The sequence below is a fragment of the Podarcis gaigeae genome, assembly GCF_964106915.1.
Source record: "Podarcis gaigeae genome assembly, chromosome: 5".
NCBI lineage: Eukaryota > Metazoa > Chordata > Lepidosauria > Squamata > Lacertidae > Podarcis > Podarcis gaigeae.
The window spans coordinates 58,488,117-58,504,478 of NC_139681.1; the positions used below are offsets into that span (position 1 = coordinate 58,488,117).

A 16,362-nucleotide genomic window follows, 5' to 3' on the forward strand; every position below is an offset into this window, starting at 1 on the left:
ATTGGCAGAGTAAACGCTTTGTATGCTGGCTCGCCAGATGCAGCTTGTCACGCTGGCCACGTGACCCGGAAGTGTCTTCGGACAGCGCTGGCCCCCGGCCTCTTGAGTGAGATGGGCGCACAACCCTAGAGTCGGACACGACTGGCCCGTATGGGCAGGGGTACCTTTACCTTTACCTTATGCATATAGTTCCATTTCTGACACCGACAGACTGGGCTGGGAAAGGCGTCTGTCTGAAACCCTGTAGAACCCCAACCCCTCTTAAAAGAAAGTGGACTCCTAGATTGCTCCTGGAAAAGTCTTGCCCGTTTCCAGTGGGTGAACAATCTCCAATGTCGGTAGATGTGCTTGACTGACGTATTCCCTTGGTTACTCTGTTTCGCTTTTGAAAAATGCCACCTCTCTGGCAGAGCAGGGTTGCATTCGATACAGGTGAAGCCAGGACAGAGTCTGGTGAGTGAGAGGACAAGATGGGTGAGGGGAGGAGCCAGGACAGAATCTTATCATGTTTTGGACTGAGCTGGTCTTTTACTAGCTTTTCAGGGTTGCTTACTTGGCAAGAGTACAGCTTTATGTTTGGACTAGTAACTTACTGAGGAAAGATTGCTGCTTTTCTGTACAATTGTCATTGCTTTATTTGCATATGTAACACTTTTATATTGCCCAACGCTAAGTGCTGATAGTGAAAGGATAATACAAAATCTAGTTCCTTTTTTGAGGAGCAGACACGTGAAAATTATCTTAGCGGGGGAAAGTTTAGGTCCCACATTTTTGCTGTGCCTACTCTGGTGCCTTTCAGTGATAATACAGAAATTGTACAGGCAAAGCATTGTTTCTAGGAAAGCTTTACCTACCAAATATCCATGTGGCAGGCTTCTTTTAATTTTTAGTCATTAAAAAAATTGAATTGACTACAAATACTTAGGATGGTTTAGAATTTCATAGGGGTGTGATTGAACATTATTTTGCTGTTGCTTTATTTTATGTCTGCTTGGCTTTAACATTTTCATATTGTCAAATAATAAATACTTGCATCCTGTTTGCTTTTTTCTCTGTATCATTTTAGGCTTCAGATAGGGTTGATCGTAATCTGATGTGTAGAAACAAGCAACTTTAAGATCAAAAGTTTGTGTGATGGTGAGGCTTTTTGTCTCAGAAATAAAAGAAACACCTGTGTGACAATTGAGATGAAATCTGATTGATGCTGTTCGCTTCGACTAGCCACTTTCTTTTCTCCACTTACACTAGAGTTGTTGGTACTTTGGGCAGCTTCTCTGTGTTAGTACCAGACACACCACATCATCAATGACTTCTGTTCCTCACAAGTATGAGCCTCTTTAATTTTGAGCTGCTTTATTCTCTTCTTGGAAAATGACTCCTCACACCATAGGGCAGGGATGGGAAACCTGTGGGTTTCCAGATATGGTTGGACTATAGCTCTCATCCCTGACCACTAGCCATGATGACTGGAGCTGATGGAAGTTGGAGTTCAGCAATATCTGCAGAGGCACAGCTTCCCCATCCATGGTATAGGGAGTTATGTGACCACCCATTTCAACTTTCTGCTGAGTTCTTAGTATGCAAGAAGGAGGAGTAGTGAATGTTATAGGGTGATGCTGTTGCATCCATTGGTCACTAGATGGCACTCTGTTTATAGATTTGTTTGAGGACCCTTGCTCTTTCAGGATCATAAGGGTGCAAGAGGTGGGAAGAGGCAAATCTCTCCATTTTGCAACCTTCCCCACCCCAGAGGTGGCATGACCAGTCCTCCAAAAGCTGCAGCATTGACCTTGGCAGACCACAGATGCATTTTTGGTGAAATAGTAGAACTCATGGACATCCAATGAAACTGAATGTTGGAAGATTCAGGGCAGATAAAATAACACTTCATGCAAGTGCATAGTTAAACTATAGAATTTGCTCCTATAGGAGGCTGTGTTGGCCACCAACTTGGATGCCTTTAAAGGAGGATTAGACAAATTTATGGAGGATAATGTTGGAGGAAATGGACATGAAGGCATTAATTTATTTCATGGCCACAAATCACCCCATGTCTGACATAAGCCAACAGATGCAAGGTCAGCAAAGCCGGTTGCTATGGCCCAGTGTTTTGTGTGTGTGTGTGTGTGTGTGTGTTTGATTAAGGCATGTTAGCTCATCAGTCAGTCGATGAGTCTGTGTCTATGTCTTGAATTGCTGGAGCAACATAGATATTTTCTATTTGTATGTATCTGTATCTGCAAAGCTTACAAGCTGCATGCATATGTCAACATCTGGAACTGTATTACTGAGGCCTGATCTTTTGCAGCAGTAAACTGTTTTGGACCTTAATCTGCCTCTGTGTAGTGACTGGAACTGGGAGAAAGTTACACTGCACTACACTCAGATTCCCAACTGCGGGGGGCGGGGGCGCAATCTTGCAACACCTAACTTGGGAGAGCCTGATGCTACACTAGGTATAAAATCAGGGCCAGCTCTCTACCCAGACTTTGATACTGTTTTGATTGTTTCATTTGTCCTCATTTTATTCTTGGAAAATCAATGCCTCTAGCAACTTTTAAGGAGGGTTCTCTTTATGTGGCATCTGTACAGCTGACCAGAAGCAAGCTTGCTGCACTTTTGAAGGAAGACTTCAGATCCCATTTGCAATGAAGAGTCTGAATACTTCATATTGACACAGAGATGAACCACAGCAGATGTTTCAGTAGTAGTTGCACATAAGAAGGTACAGCCCCTGCTAGCCTTAACAGTAATATCAAGAATGAAAGGGAGGCACACAAAACCCATTTGAATGCAGTACCCAGCACTTCCCTGTGAAGATATGTGGGAAAGCAAACAGCAGCAGAGGCCGTGGTGTTTGTGCATAGCCATTGTGGTTGCATTTTATTGTCATACTTGATCTTAATTATTTTACAAAATATACAGAGTTGAAAATGCAAAGCTGATAGCAGAGCTCAATGTGCCCCACTAGTGCAGTGGGAATGGGCCATCTGGCCCTGATTTAGTGATTGTAGTGAGAGCACAGGTAGAAATATGCAGCTGGCGTATAGGTGAGGAGTGGAGCAGTAGCCCCACCCACATAGGGATTGCCATCAGGTTAGGAGTATCAACAGACAGGATGAAGATGTTTCAAACAAAAGAACAATCTGCAAAGAGATGAGTGATGGGTCAGGATATGGGCTTTGCAAAATCAGAGAATGATTCTAAATAGAACCAATGTAACGCTGAATGAAAAGGTCATGTCCTCCTACTTTATGTTCATTCTTTTAGAATAACCTGGTTTCTGTAATGCTCTCTTAATTAGATTGAAATCGCCACTTTACCCATAAACATGCATTAAAAGAGTGATGGTGGGTAAATTCACCATCTTCTCACTCTGACCACCCTTACTACAAATGTGACAGTTTAGTTAAAGGGTGTCAGAAGGACAAATTCTCTGTATTAGAAGGGATGTTGAGTATGCAGCCTAAGACATACTTCTCAACTGCAAAATCCCCTGGAATAGTGAAGTACTTTGTCAGAAAGGGAATAAAAGCCCATTTAAAAGGTGAGTATATCTGGGCTGGGCTGGTGGAAGATCACTGTGTATGGGGAGGTAATCTATGTGGTGTTTCTTTACTCTCAACTCCCCACCATAGTTTCTAATGGACCTATGGCTGTATCTGATAACAGACACAGTGAAAAGTGGGAAAGGCTATCAACATTTCATGGGAGTGGGCCACAGCTGCATTTTGAAGACTAATCTTGAATGCAGCTATCTCTGGAAGCAAGGAATTCTGCCTAAACCTGGAAAAGACAGACCGTATCAGGCTGGATGGGCCATTGGCCTAACACGGTATAAAGCACCTCCTTTTATAATTTACTTGGGCTCACCAACACCCATCTTTATTTGGTAGCTGACAATGTGAGGAAATATGCTCTTGGCCCTTGAAAATGCAGCCCCAGAAGCCAGCCTGTATCTGAGAGCAGGATAGTCTTGAGTCTGGACTATTTGTGATTCCCTGTTCTGATTACAGCACTTTCCACCCTGACTTGCTTGTAACCAGGAAGGCCTTTGAATTGTCACCTCTGTTCTTGAAGAACAACTCTGGGTTCTTAGTAAAGTGAGACAATCACTTCTGCTAGAGTGTTCCAGCATAAAGACCCATCAGGAAAAGCACAAGGCTACTTTAGACACACTTGAAAGTGGCGGTATTATAAGGGTAGTGTTAACTTTGCATACCAGCCAGGTACTTGTTCATCTTTGATGAGGGTAGTTCCCTCAGCAGTGGCCAGTTGTCAGCCATGTGGCTTGCATCCCATCCACAGCTAACAGAGCCAGTTTAAATATTATGGCTGCTTCATGCAGTGACCATAAAGAGTGGATTTCCCCAGATGTGTGTGAAGTTTCTACATCACCACAAGATATTCCTAGCAATGGTAGCATGGGAATTTTCTGTACAAGGGAAAGTGATCTACCATACACATTATGGCCATATCAATGATTTCAGGATGGCAATTAGAACATGCTCTGATGTCAGACATACACATACCACAGTAGGCAACTTTTATACTGGAAGCTGCCCTGTGAGCAATTGCAGGGTAGCAGAACACTACTATACTATTCTGACTGGTTATGAATAGCCACGGAGGGTAGTTTGGGTGTGACTCTTCTCTTCCCCTCCTCCCCTCTCCAGCTTCTATAGGCCTTAAGGGGTAATAAACACTAGTGTAAACCCTTAAGTTTGAGATAAGCCAGATAGGATGGTATTGGTGAGGAATGAGGATGGGAGAGATGCAGGAGAAAGGAAACTGTTGTGTTGTGCACAGAAACAGGCTTTCTTGGATGGAAGATGGGAGTGCAAGATGGTAGGAGGATGTTTGTGATTAGAAATTGTTTCATTGAAGAGAATGCATGTGTGGAAGGGACAGGCTTGGGGAGGGTTATACAGGGATGGGATTGTTAAAATCATTTTGAGGCATGGGGAGGAGAAACTAAGCCAAGGTAAAGAAATTTTAAAAACATAGTGTGGTTATGGGTCCAGGCATTGTACAAATTTAAATAAAAATAACCACCATGTAGATGCCAAACTGTTCCCAATCTCCAAGATTTGATCCCAGCTGTGACCCTTAGCAGAAAACACATCTGAACTACACAAAGAGGGACCCTTAAGCGCTGTAATGATGGGTTGGCAAGAACTGAAATGGCAGCCTCAGGAAGGAGAAGAGCCAAAGCTGGGCTCCAGTGCACATGGAAGTCTGTTTGCATAGCTAAAAATCCTGAGCTGGCCAGTTCCAATTCCTATCCTTCACACACTCTTGAATGATACATTCCACTTTCAGACCACAGAACAAAGAAACTCATTTCTGTGGGTCTTTGAATCTTGCTCTAGACTGCCAAGTGCCTAAGTGCTTACTCAAGATTGCAACTGTAGTCTGAGATGGGAGCTAAAGTATAGGGTTGGTTGTCAGGATGCAGGAACAATAACTGAGATGAGCCTGAGAGGAGTTAAGTGCTGGGATAAAACTAGGGCTGTGGGTAAGATATTAAGAACATTGGTAGAACTAGCTTGTGTACTGCAGGGGATGCTAGGCAGGGACAGGATAGAGGGTGTTCATCTCTGCCATCTAGATACTGTCTGCTGTTGAGTACCTCAGCCTCTGGCTCACTAACTCTTCCCTCACTTTTCTGCCTTCGTTGGGATACAGTACCTACCTGTTTGTATGACCAAAAACCCCCCAAACCTATTCAGTATCATCCTTGTCTCTTTCCTATACTTTGCCTTAATCTGAGTGGTCTTGTCATACTAGAATCAGCTTCAAGATTCTAGTTCTTTTTAAGCCCTTAATATCTCTGTTACAGGCAGTTTCTCTTTCTCTTTCTTTGTCTTTGTTTACTTTCCATGTTGGCCTCTGCAGTTTGCACAACTCCTCTTTCATCAGTTTTTGTCTCCTACATTGCCATGCCACACTTTCCTCCATGCATCAAACAACTTATTCCAATTTAAGCCCTTCCACAAGACCTACATTTTCAGCTCCTCTGGCTAGTCCACTCCCGCTGCTCATAATGAATTGCTGACCCATTACAGTATCCTTGTCCTGGCCAGCTAGTGTGATCTGTAAGCCCTCTACACAAGTACAGTGTTGCTGCTATGCTCTGTTCAGAACCTGGCACTCTGTTGGAGATTCATAAACACTCTGAAGATGCCAGTTGCTCATACTGTTTCTGCTTCTGAATGACCCAAGGGCTTATTTGTAATAAAACATAAAAAGCGGGTAAGCATCACAGAGAGATGAGCAGCAGCTAAAGAGATAGTTGGCACAGGGAAGAAACAGCAAAGCTCTTCCACCCTCTAATGTGATTCCTAGGATTTTCTTTTATCTGCTCTCACACATGCCCCCTTCCACCTCTTCCATTCACCATGATCAATGTAAGTCAAGGAGCTATGTCATGTTTTTATCTTTCAGTGAACTTAGTTCAAGGACAAAGCATACCCTAGCTGATGCCAGACTATCACCCGTAAACTTTAGCTGAACCCTGAGTTTCTTCTCATTGAAGGATGTCTGAGCTCTTGACACTTACTTTCTGTATGGCCCTCAGTTGTTGGAGCTGCGTAACAGATAGTATTATCATTATCTCAGGCCGCATAGAGACCCTGCCCAGTGAGACCAGAGATTCCATCCTCATTTAAACATTTCTAGTGACATGTCCTCACCACTTCTACCCCTGTTTTCATGACAGATTATAGAGGGCGGGATGCAAGGAAAAGCTCTGATCAAGCTTAGTGTACTTTCTTGCCATGGGAATCCAAGCATAATTCACCCCTCCCTCCTGATCTGTAAATGAAAGCTAAAGGTTGTGTTGTACCTGCCTCTTGTGAGTGGCGCACAGTTTTCATTTCGTGTTGAGGATGCAAAGGAAAGAAACCACAAAGCAAAATCCCACTCACTCTCTATTTCTTTGCCTCAGCTCTCCCCCAGAGTTTAGTGCCAGGATTGCAAGTTACCTTGACACTGGGAAATTTATCTCCCAACTGGAAGCCTCAGGGTATTGCAGTGAGAGCCTTGGTGCAAATTAGATGGAGTCCACTCCTGATAGGCAGTGGGTAAGATTGCACACACACAAAATCCTTTGAAAGTCTTTGGCAACCAGCTGTTGCACTGCCATTTGGTGGTGTGAAACCTGCTTGGAACCCCAGTGAAGGGTCAGGGGTTGCTGTGATTTGGAAGGCCCTAAAGGGTGGGCATACTACTTGGTGACAGGGCAGTGCAGCTTCCAAGGGGAGGCAGCAGGTTGATCCGGGTTTTTCTTTTCAATGCCCAGAGGAAGTGCTTGTGGATATCAGGCTGTTCCCCCTGCTGGGCCTTGGTCCAACCCAGCCAAAGGCTCCCTCCCACCCCCGTGGTTCCCATTGCTGGGACGTTCCCCCAGTTGCATCTCGAATACATGGTCTCCAGAAATGTCTCCCAGTCCAGAATGGACAAGGGGCTGCTTTGTCCATACAGCCAAGAGAAGAATGCCTCAGAGGGATACACCAAGAAGAGAAGCCCCAGGAGTGTGTGTGAAGGTCTGGGCTCCAGGAGTGGCCCGCTAGATCACATTGTCAAAGAGCTTCATGGAACTCATGATGTTTTCATCCTGCCAAAGAAAAGAGGACAAGTTAGAATAATTAAGAAGTCCTAGAACTAATTATCAGCTTTGACTCCCTCTGCCCCCAAACTATACCTTGGGTGTGAAGGACCTTTTCAACCCCCACCCCCTTTTTATGCATGGCAGAAAAATAGCAGTGGTCTGTACCCTCTGACAGTAATGCAATATCCCCACCCTTCTCTAACGGGGGTATGCTACCTTCTGGCAGGACTCAATGAATTCCTCAATAGTCACCACTCCATCCTTGTTACGATCCATTTTCTGAAATGCAAGAACCAGGGATATGAGAATTAAAGGCAAGGTAACATCTGTTTCCTAGGAGGAGCTTCAGGCACACTACAATACCCACAGCCAGGAAGGACATCCTTGAGGCAGACCTGGTCAGGGAACCTGTCAGCTTCTAGGTAGCTTCAAAGGCATTTCTGGCAGAGAATGGCCCCCTACCTCACTAATGACATCTTGCAAGCATCCAAGGAAACAGCAGTGGGCTGGTGCTGCAAACAGGTCCACTACTATGATCATAACAGTAAGAGATGGGAGATGCTGCCGCTACTGGAAAGAGGAAGGAAGAGTGCCCATTGGGAAAGCTTAAAGTTCTGACAAAACCCTGTGTTGAGTTTTCTACTCTGTGTTGACTCTGTACTCAAATGCACACATTTGCATTCCAAATGTGTTGAACTACAACTCCCATTATCCCTGGCCATTGGTTACGCTGGGCAGGTATGGTGGGAGTTGGAATCCAAAACATCTGGAGGGTGCTAAGATGGAAAGGCTTTTCTAGGAAGAGGGCAAACCCAAATATCTTGACTAAACTAACCCACTCGCTCAACTACCAGGGATGGGAAGGTTTTGTAAAACTGCAGGATACTGACATGGGGTAGTAATTATGTTTTACTCAGAGGAGACCCATTGAAACGAATGGTCCTTAGTTATGTTCATTAATTTCACTGGGTCGTCTTCACCCATGGAAATGTCCTGACTCAAGGCTCACCTGGAAAAAGCTTTCCACATGCTCCTGAGGTGCTTCTTCTCGCATGGCTGGGTAAGTGTATTTGCCCATCATGTCATAAATGGATTTCATTATGTCCAGCATTTCCTGCAAGACAAGAGCACAAAAAGAATGGCCAGCAGAAATCAGAACTCGATTGTGGGCTGAAGGAGATTCCTAAGAAAGTGGACAACAAGCAGGAGAGCCCAGTATCTTCTGTTACCATTTACTCCATCTCCCTTCATATGTACCTCTTTGGTGATACAGCCATCTTTGTTCAGGTCATAGAGGTTGAAGGCCCAGTTGAGCCGATCATCTATAGTACCACGTAGAATAATGGATAAGCCAGCCACAAAATCCTGCAGGGGAATGAAAAAGAAAAAGGGTGGGGTGGGGTGAAGAAACAATAAAGTCTAGCTCAAGTGCCATGAAGGCTTGAGATTTAAGCAAAGCAAATTCTGGGATGTGGAGAGGACCCAATGGCAACAAACTGCAAAGAGCAATTCACAGAGTAAAAAACCCCACCCGGGGAAAGAATTCCTGAGTATCTGATTGTTTAATACCCTAGAGCAAGGGTGGGGAGCCTGTGACCCTCCAAATGCTGCTGGACTACAACTCCTATCATCCCATCCCATTGGCCAAGCTGGCTGGGGCTGATCAGATCTGGAATCCCAACAACATCGGAAGGGTTCCTCACCCCTGACTTAAGAGCTTTCCTGCTGACCTTTCTGCTTCAACCTTCATGATTATTTTTTGACAACAGAATTTGAAATTAGAACATCAAGAGAAAATGGTGAAGTATTCTCAGGCAATCTGTCAGCGTAACATTCATTCATTCATTTAAATTTGTTTCCATTAGGGCAGCCTTTCCATTGGCTTTATTTAAGTGTGTAGACTGAGGAAGTTTCAGATATCTAGTACATAATTATTTTATATTTTTTAACTTATTGCTACCCACCCTAAGCTTCCGGGGTTAGAGTCTTGAAGTAAAAAGATCTACAGTATGAACTTGAGAGGAGAGAAATATAAATACACACAAATGAAAGTTCACAAAACTTTTGGGAAAATCAATAGGCAAGAGAGAGAAAGCTGTTGTGGTTGTTCACTGGAGACAGTGGGAAAGATGCCTTCCTCAGGTAGGATGTCTGTATTTTTTTATGTCATTTGCCCTCACTTTACTTAGCAAAGAGCTCAGAAAGGCAGGTCCATGCACTTCTACCAGGTGGCCTCACTGACCTGAGTTGCAGGGTTCAGGTGCACAGACTGAAAGTGCAGGAATAATTGTGAGATTTTAGGATGAGTGGAGCTGTAGGGCATGGTGTTGCCTGAACATGCTGGAAATCGACCAGGGTTGTTTTGCATGCAAAGCAGATGCTCTACTGCTGAATTACCACCCTGTGTTTAAGAACTCAACTGGTACTCATAGGTGACAAGGAATGTCTTAAAAAATTAAATTTATATCCTGCCCTTCTTCCCAAAGGGCAGCATACACATCAGTGATAAAAGTACACAATTAAAACACCTGAAAAACTGCACACAGGTGAGCAGGGGTGGAGGGACTGTGTTTTCCATCTCTCCCCTGCACTCAGCATAGAAACCAAGTAGGCTGTAAGAAGAGGGAAATGCCCTTCTCTGCTTAGAAATGCTGTGGGCTGCTGGAGAAACAATATTGTAAGCCTACTTTTTGTGGGCTTGTTTGCAATGCCAGAAGCATTGTTTTTATTCTGTGAAACACCCAGTCAAGGTTTGTTATAAAAGTTGCTCTATAAATAACATAACTAAATAACTGCATGTAGAATCTTACCTCAAAACTGACTGAGCCATCATGGTCGGTGTCAAATGCGTTGAAAAGGAAAGTTGCATATGTACTGGAATCTGAAAAGAAGTGCATCACAGTAAATGATTAGGAGGCCTTTTACCAGATGTCAACAAACCAACCGAATCGCAGGCAGAGAACAACCAGAGAGAGTGACTATAGCTGCAGCTTTTGGAAATAATTTATCAAGTGCCAGGAAATTATTGTTGCTTCCCCTTAGACATAGATATCTTATTTATTTATGGCAATATTTACTGTCTGCCGTTCTCTAATAAAGTATACTCAAGGCAGCTTACAAATAAAAACATATTATCATGATAAAGAACAGTCCTGGCACTTAACAAGAAAAGCCTGCTCAAGTAAAATGGTCTTAAAAGCCTGTTTAAAATTGAGCAAAGAGGAAGCCATATTTAACTACAAAGATGTGTCATGGACCGTTCTCTTGGGCAAGGAGCTGTGCACAGCAGGCAGGGAAGCAATGGGCAGCTGAAGATGACTGTGCCAAGGCCCTCAAGAATATATCCCAAATTATTTCTAGCAGCCGCCAAGCCACTCACTGTCCTTATCTGGCCTCCCAGTTCTTCCAAAAGATCTCAGCTGGGAGTGGCACTCACCTCCCTGTGGGAAGAATTGTGAGTAGATCTGCTTGAAGCTCTCTTCATTAACAATGCCACTAGGGCACTCCTGTCAAATGGAAAAGTGCAGACAAAGTTCACCTTGGAAGAGCTAGTCTAAACAATACCCCAGAGTAGGGCCAGTGTGGTGAGGTGTGTCATCAAAGAGGACTTTGAGGAGCTGACTCTCATAACCAATGACTGAAAGCAGATCACCTCCTAGGGGAAAACTTGAGCAGTGTCTCTCAGGCTGTGGGTGATCCCACTGTACACTGTGTGTGTGTGTGTGTGTGTGTGTGTGTGTGTGTGTAAGTAAGCACTTAAGTACGGTAAAACAAATGCTTCTGAAAGCAGAAAGCAGCATTATCTTATTATCTACTGGTGGTTACACTTGAGATAATATAGGAAGAAATTCCAATCAGAGTGCAGAATATAGCCAGTAAGATATAACAAGAGGGGGCTATTGTGTGGGGTGCCTCCCCAGGCTCAGAGGAAGTCATAGCATGTAGCTGGATTCTTCTGGCATCCAAACATCACAAAGAAAATCCCTCTGTGCTTTGGAGGCATCCATTACTGGCCTAGGAGGGATGAGTGGTTCAAAAGCAGAAAGAAGCATGCCACCCCATGTCGAAGTGCTGGTGCAATTTCATTTATATGAGAATTAGGGGTGTGTGCTGCAGTATAGACACTCAAGGGGGAAATGTGTGTGTGTGTGTGTGTGTGTGTGTGTGTGTGTGTGAGAGAGAGAGAGAGAGAGAGAGAGAGAGAGCGCTTACTGGAGCCATACAAGAAGTCTGACGCTCCATCTTTGTTCCTGAGTAATGGGAAGCACTTTGGCTGGGCAGTGTGTTGGAAGTGCCTGCCTATAGTCACAAAGGAGGATTTCATTATAGTTATAGTTTTTGTGACTGTGAGTAAGTTACAAATTGCAAATTTGATGCGTAGTGAGCGGATATTTTAAAATATGCTCTCTTCAACAATATGGAAAAGGACAGTCTCTTTCTTTCTATCCAAAAGTTTTGTACTTGTTTTTTTAAAGCCTGGTATAGGGAAAAGAAATGGCCCCCAAGCAAGCTTGTAAGTGCACCAGCAGGAAGGGGAGTTTCTTTTCAACTCACATTCTTGAAGCCTCGGTACAAGACCTGCAGCTCCTTGCGGGTGAACTTGGTTTGCTCCTGCAGCTGATCCAGGCCCTCGGGCCGATGACAAACAGTGGAGAGCTCAAACTCATCCTCTACACTGTCTGCAAGAAAAGAAAGAGCTTCAAAAGTATAGCATGGACAGAACCAAAGCATCCCACCTGCATTCCTTGAATTAATTTTTTTCAATGTGAGTTGTTGAATTTCCTTTCCCACCCTGCATTGGCACAAATAGACCCATCTCATGTGCATGTACTCTGTGGAACTACCTTTAGATGCAAGATCTCACACCTGGATTACAGCCAGAATTCAAGTGCTGCAGTATCATCCTGGCCTAGAGGAGGTTTAGAGAGCTTTGGTCAATTCAGGATAGAGCCCTGTTTGTGAAATGAATTAATACCCCCTCCCAATACTACATCAAGGGAAACAATAAGTATTAAATTCAGACCAATTTGGATAGAAACCAGAGATAAGAGTTGATTTACACCATCTTCCATGGACACAGGCTGTGAACAGTGTTATGCACTCCTCACTTCAATGCACATTGAGAAGACCAGGGTCAGTACTACCAGGTTTACTTTCCTTTGGAAGAAAGAAATGCTTGTGGCATTTTTGTATTTTCTGTTGACTTACTGATATACAAGCAGAGATAATGGAAGTAGAAAGATTCTTATGAAAAGCAGCAGAACTACTAACACTGCTTTGGATTCAAAAATATGTTAGTTGCTAGGTAGGCAAATTCATAATGTCAGGCCCATTCACCATAATCAAGGAAACCAAACTCTTAACAGCATCAAATAAGTGACAGAGGCATTGACTAAGGCAGAAGCAGGTTTTAATTGGAACCACACACAAACTCAACCCAAACACACTATTATAAGTAATCAATCAATGAGATGCATCGGCTGTTGTCATGATGGCTGCATATATTGCCTCCACATACAACCTGCCCTCTCCAGTGTTCTAGGGCAAAATCCCCACGTTGCTGTCCTTTGTCTTCCTATTCATTTTGAGCTCTGTCAACTGGAGTAGAAAGCTGGAGAAGACAGCTATTCCAGACACAAGTTCATCCACAAAGCAGCCATATACAATTAGCGGCTTGAGGCAGAGAGCCTACATTTTGTCTCCTCTATTCCCTTTTGTCCCTGCCTACATCACTCTCACAGTCCTTTTATAATACACTGCTTTGGATTGGTGTTTGAGAAAAGTGGCCTACAAGTATTTTATATAAATTCTATACAGAAGGAATCCCACTTCCCCTGCTCCTGGGAGTTAATGATGTCACAGAACAGAGAAGACACACAGAGAGGGATAAAGTGTCACTTGCTTTCGCTGATTGAGGGGATGGATTTGGGCTGACGGCAGCAGGGCAGCAGCTTGAGGAACCGCTGCTTCAGGGCTTTTTTAGCGTGGCCAGGTGGGTTGCCTGCAAAGAAATGACAGTTGCCAACCAGGAGAAGCATTAACATATGATGGCACCCTTCGTTCCACCCACACCCGATCCCTAAGCACCAGCCACAACAGACATGGTATGGATCGGAAAGACAGTCATGCATGGCTTCAATGCAACAGGGAAATGGATCCAGCACTGTCACAGTACACCCAACAATGACACAACTCTTCTAAAGCACATGCATGCTCCCACTGAACATCAGTTGGGCATGAAGAAGGGATGGGGAACCTGTGGCCCTTTAGATGTTGTTGGACTCTCATCAACCACTGGCCATGCTGACTACGACTTATAGAAGTTGGGAGTCCAACAACATCTGGAGGTCCACAGGTTTTCTGTGCCTGACCCAAAGGAAGTTGAAACACCGGGAGGGCCAAAGAAACTGCATCCAGGTGTTTAAGTGTGCACTCTTTGCCTCAAGAAATCAGCTGCTCCAATGGATGAGTGACATGGCATTTTCCAGCATGATACCCTGGATGGCTGTATCATGATGGGGAGCTCAGTCAGTATCACAGGAGACTCTTAATCTTAGGATCATGGTTTTGAGCCACATGTTGGGCAAAAGATTCCTGCATTACAGGGGAGTTGACTAGATGACTCTCCTGGTCCCTTTGAACTCTACAATTCTATTATTCTAAATGAGAGTTCGATCTAGTAGCTCAGAGCAGGTGAATGAGGGCTTTAGGCTCCACCCTTAGCTCTCAGGAGAAAATGGCTGGGAGTAAAGATGTGCACCTTCCTCTTCCTACCTCTAGAAAAGCATGAAAGGCTGTGTGGGGAAGGAAGTTCCTGTAAGAATGTCAGCATTTTAAGACAAATGTATAAAGCTGAGCTGTACAAATTAAAACATAACATGCAGTTGCAGCCCACAAAGGATGAGGAATAAATGAAGGGTGCAGACATGGAATGTGTGCAGAAACAGACAGGAGGGTTGGATGAAAGGCAGCTGTAAAGGTTGGCATGGTTGCCACCCTATTGCCAAAACACCTTTTTACAACTTGGTAAAAATGGCTTAGAAGAAAATGTCATTCTACAGCACACCAAATTTCATCTCTTTTTACAAAAAGGATAAACACTTTCCCCTTGATAAAAGAGTTTTTCAACTACTGCAGTCTGGCTGTAACTGATCCTCACCTTTGTGTGTTGGGTATCAGTTGCCTTGTTCTCTGAGCTTTGCAGGTCTCCCCATCATCACTGCAAATGTGGGGCCAGAAAGGTCTTGTTTCCTCTCCATTCATCAACAAAATCTCTTAAATAAGCCTAAGGCCACAACTCTTAAGACTGCAGACTCTTACCTGGGAGTAAGCCCCACTGAACTCAGTGGGACTTAATTCTGATTAGACATGTGTAGCATTACACTTTAAGCGCAGGGCCGTACCCATCAAAGTCATTCTAAGAGTAGACTCATTAAAAGCAATGGACTTGACTAACTTAAATCCACTGATTTAAATGGCTCTTCCTTGAGTATGACTTAGTTAGATACATCCCAAAGTTATCAGGATCCAAGTTGTGCTGAACTCAGAGAGAGTAAATATACTGTAGCTCAGGCCACTGAGCACTTAGTTCTGGTTTTTTTTCCAGCTCTCTTTATCAATAAATTTATATATCACCCTTTAACTTTATTTATTTATTTATTTATTTATTTAGTAATTAATTAACTAGCTAGCACTTAAGCACACTTACCTATTTGAGGGCTGGGGAGGGAAGATCTACATGGCAAGGGAACTGAGTATCTAAAATGAACCTGCCCCATCGTTAAGAGGCTCTGCTCTGAGTGCTGCCACCTGAAGAAGTGTGGTGAGTGGTGATAGGGAAGACAGGGCTTTCCCAGTGAATTCACCCGTGTAATGTGGAATACTCTTCCCAGGGACACTTTGCTGGCACCAGCTCTCATTGTCTTTTTGATGCCCGGTGAAGATATTCCTGTACTTGACTACTAATAGATACTTAATTTCTGCCATTTCTCACTTTATTGCTAGATTTATTGGTGATTTTATTTGCTATGTTATTGTTTTGTCTGATTTCAATTGTTTTACTATTCTTTCACCTGGATGTTTTGGCCAAGCAGCAGCCTAATTTTTGATAGGAGAATGTATGAAAGGATCTCAAGAATGCATGAGAATAGTTTTTTACCAGGGTGTTGCACTGATTGCCCTCCAGATGCTGTTGGAATCTATTTCTTATTAACTCCAGCCAGCATGTTCAATTGTTGGGAATGATGGGAGTTGTAGTCCAGCAGCACACACCAAGATGCTTGCTTGTGGGGGTAATGGGACAAAAATTTAAAGGCATTATTTCCACTAGCCTCAGTTATACTAGATTGCTACTGAGGCCAGTAGATATCAGATAAACTCACCTTTTCTTGCTCAGAAATGAATTTTTAAAGCACCATTGTAATATTACTTCCTATTTACTTCCTCAGTTTAAATGTTGCTGCTTTTAAGCTTGTGTACAAGTGTGTGTGCATGCATGACTCATGACTGCAAGGATGTTCTGAGCATTATAGAAAAGAAGTGGCAATGACTGACAAATGGAGACAAACAGGAATAGCTAGAAAAATGAGCAATACATGAGAAATGAGAGACACCATGACCCAGACAGCCAAGCAGTTAGGGACATTTGCATCAGACCAGACCAGGTCAGGTGCAAAGACACTTCCAGGAAGGAAGGGAACCCAAACCACCAAACCCACAACAGCACCTTTCAATAAGAACACTGCGAACAC

The 16,362-nt window shown here is 43.7% G+C and overlaps 1 protein-coding gene and 1 long non-coding RNA gene across 7 annotated transcripts in view; one reads left to right on the plus strand and one right to left on the minus strand.

Moving 5' to 3' along the window:
• Positions 1–16,362, plus strand: part of LOC310844224 — a 168,170-nt gene that overhangs the window by 455 nt on the left and 151,353 nt on the right. The window contains exon 2 of the long non-coding RNA XR_014564012.1: positions 2,593–2,725. This is a non-coding gene — a long non-coding RNA (uncharacterized lncRNA). The remainder of the gene's footprint in view (positions 1–2,592; positions 2,726–16,362) is intronic.
• Positions 2,855–16,362, minus strand: part of KCNIP2 (potassium voltage-gated channel interacting protein 2) — a 105,324-nt gene continuing 91,816 nt past the window's right edge. For 3 of the 6 annotated variants that reach the window (XM_083738057.1, XM_083738056.1, XM_083738055.1), the window contains exons 2-8: positions 12,167–12,291; positions 11,049–11,118; positions 10,423–10,493; positions 8,870–8,977; positions 8,622–8,726; positions 7,829–7,891; positions 2,855–7,618 (exon numbers count right to left, since the gene is read on the minus strand). In XM_083738057.1, coding sequence (XP_083594183.1) covers positions 7,571–7,618; positions 7,829–7,891; positions 8,622–8,726; positions 8,870–8,977; positions 10,423–10,493; positions 11,049–11,118; positions 12,167–12,291 — 590 coding nt within the window. In that variant the 3' untranslated portion in view covers positions 2,855–7,570. Of the gene's footprint in view, positions 7,619–7,828; positions 7,892–8,621; positions 8,727–8,869; positions 8,978–10,422; positions 10,494–11,048; positions 11,119–12,166; positions 12,292–13,510; positions 13,614–16,362 lie in introns of all 6 variants that reach the window. The other 3 variants (XM_083738054.1, XM_083738058.1, XM_083738053.1) reach the window with 2 other exon arrangements.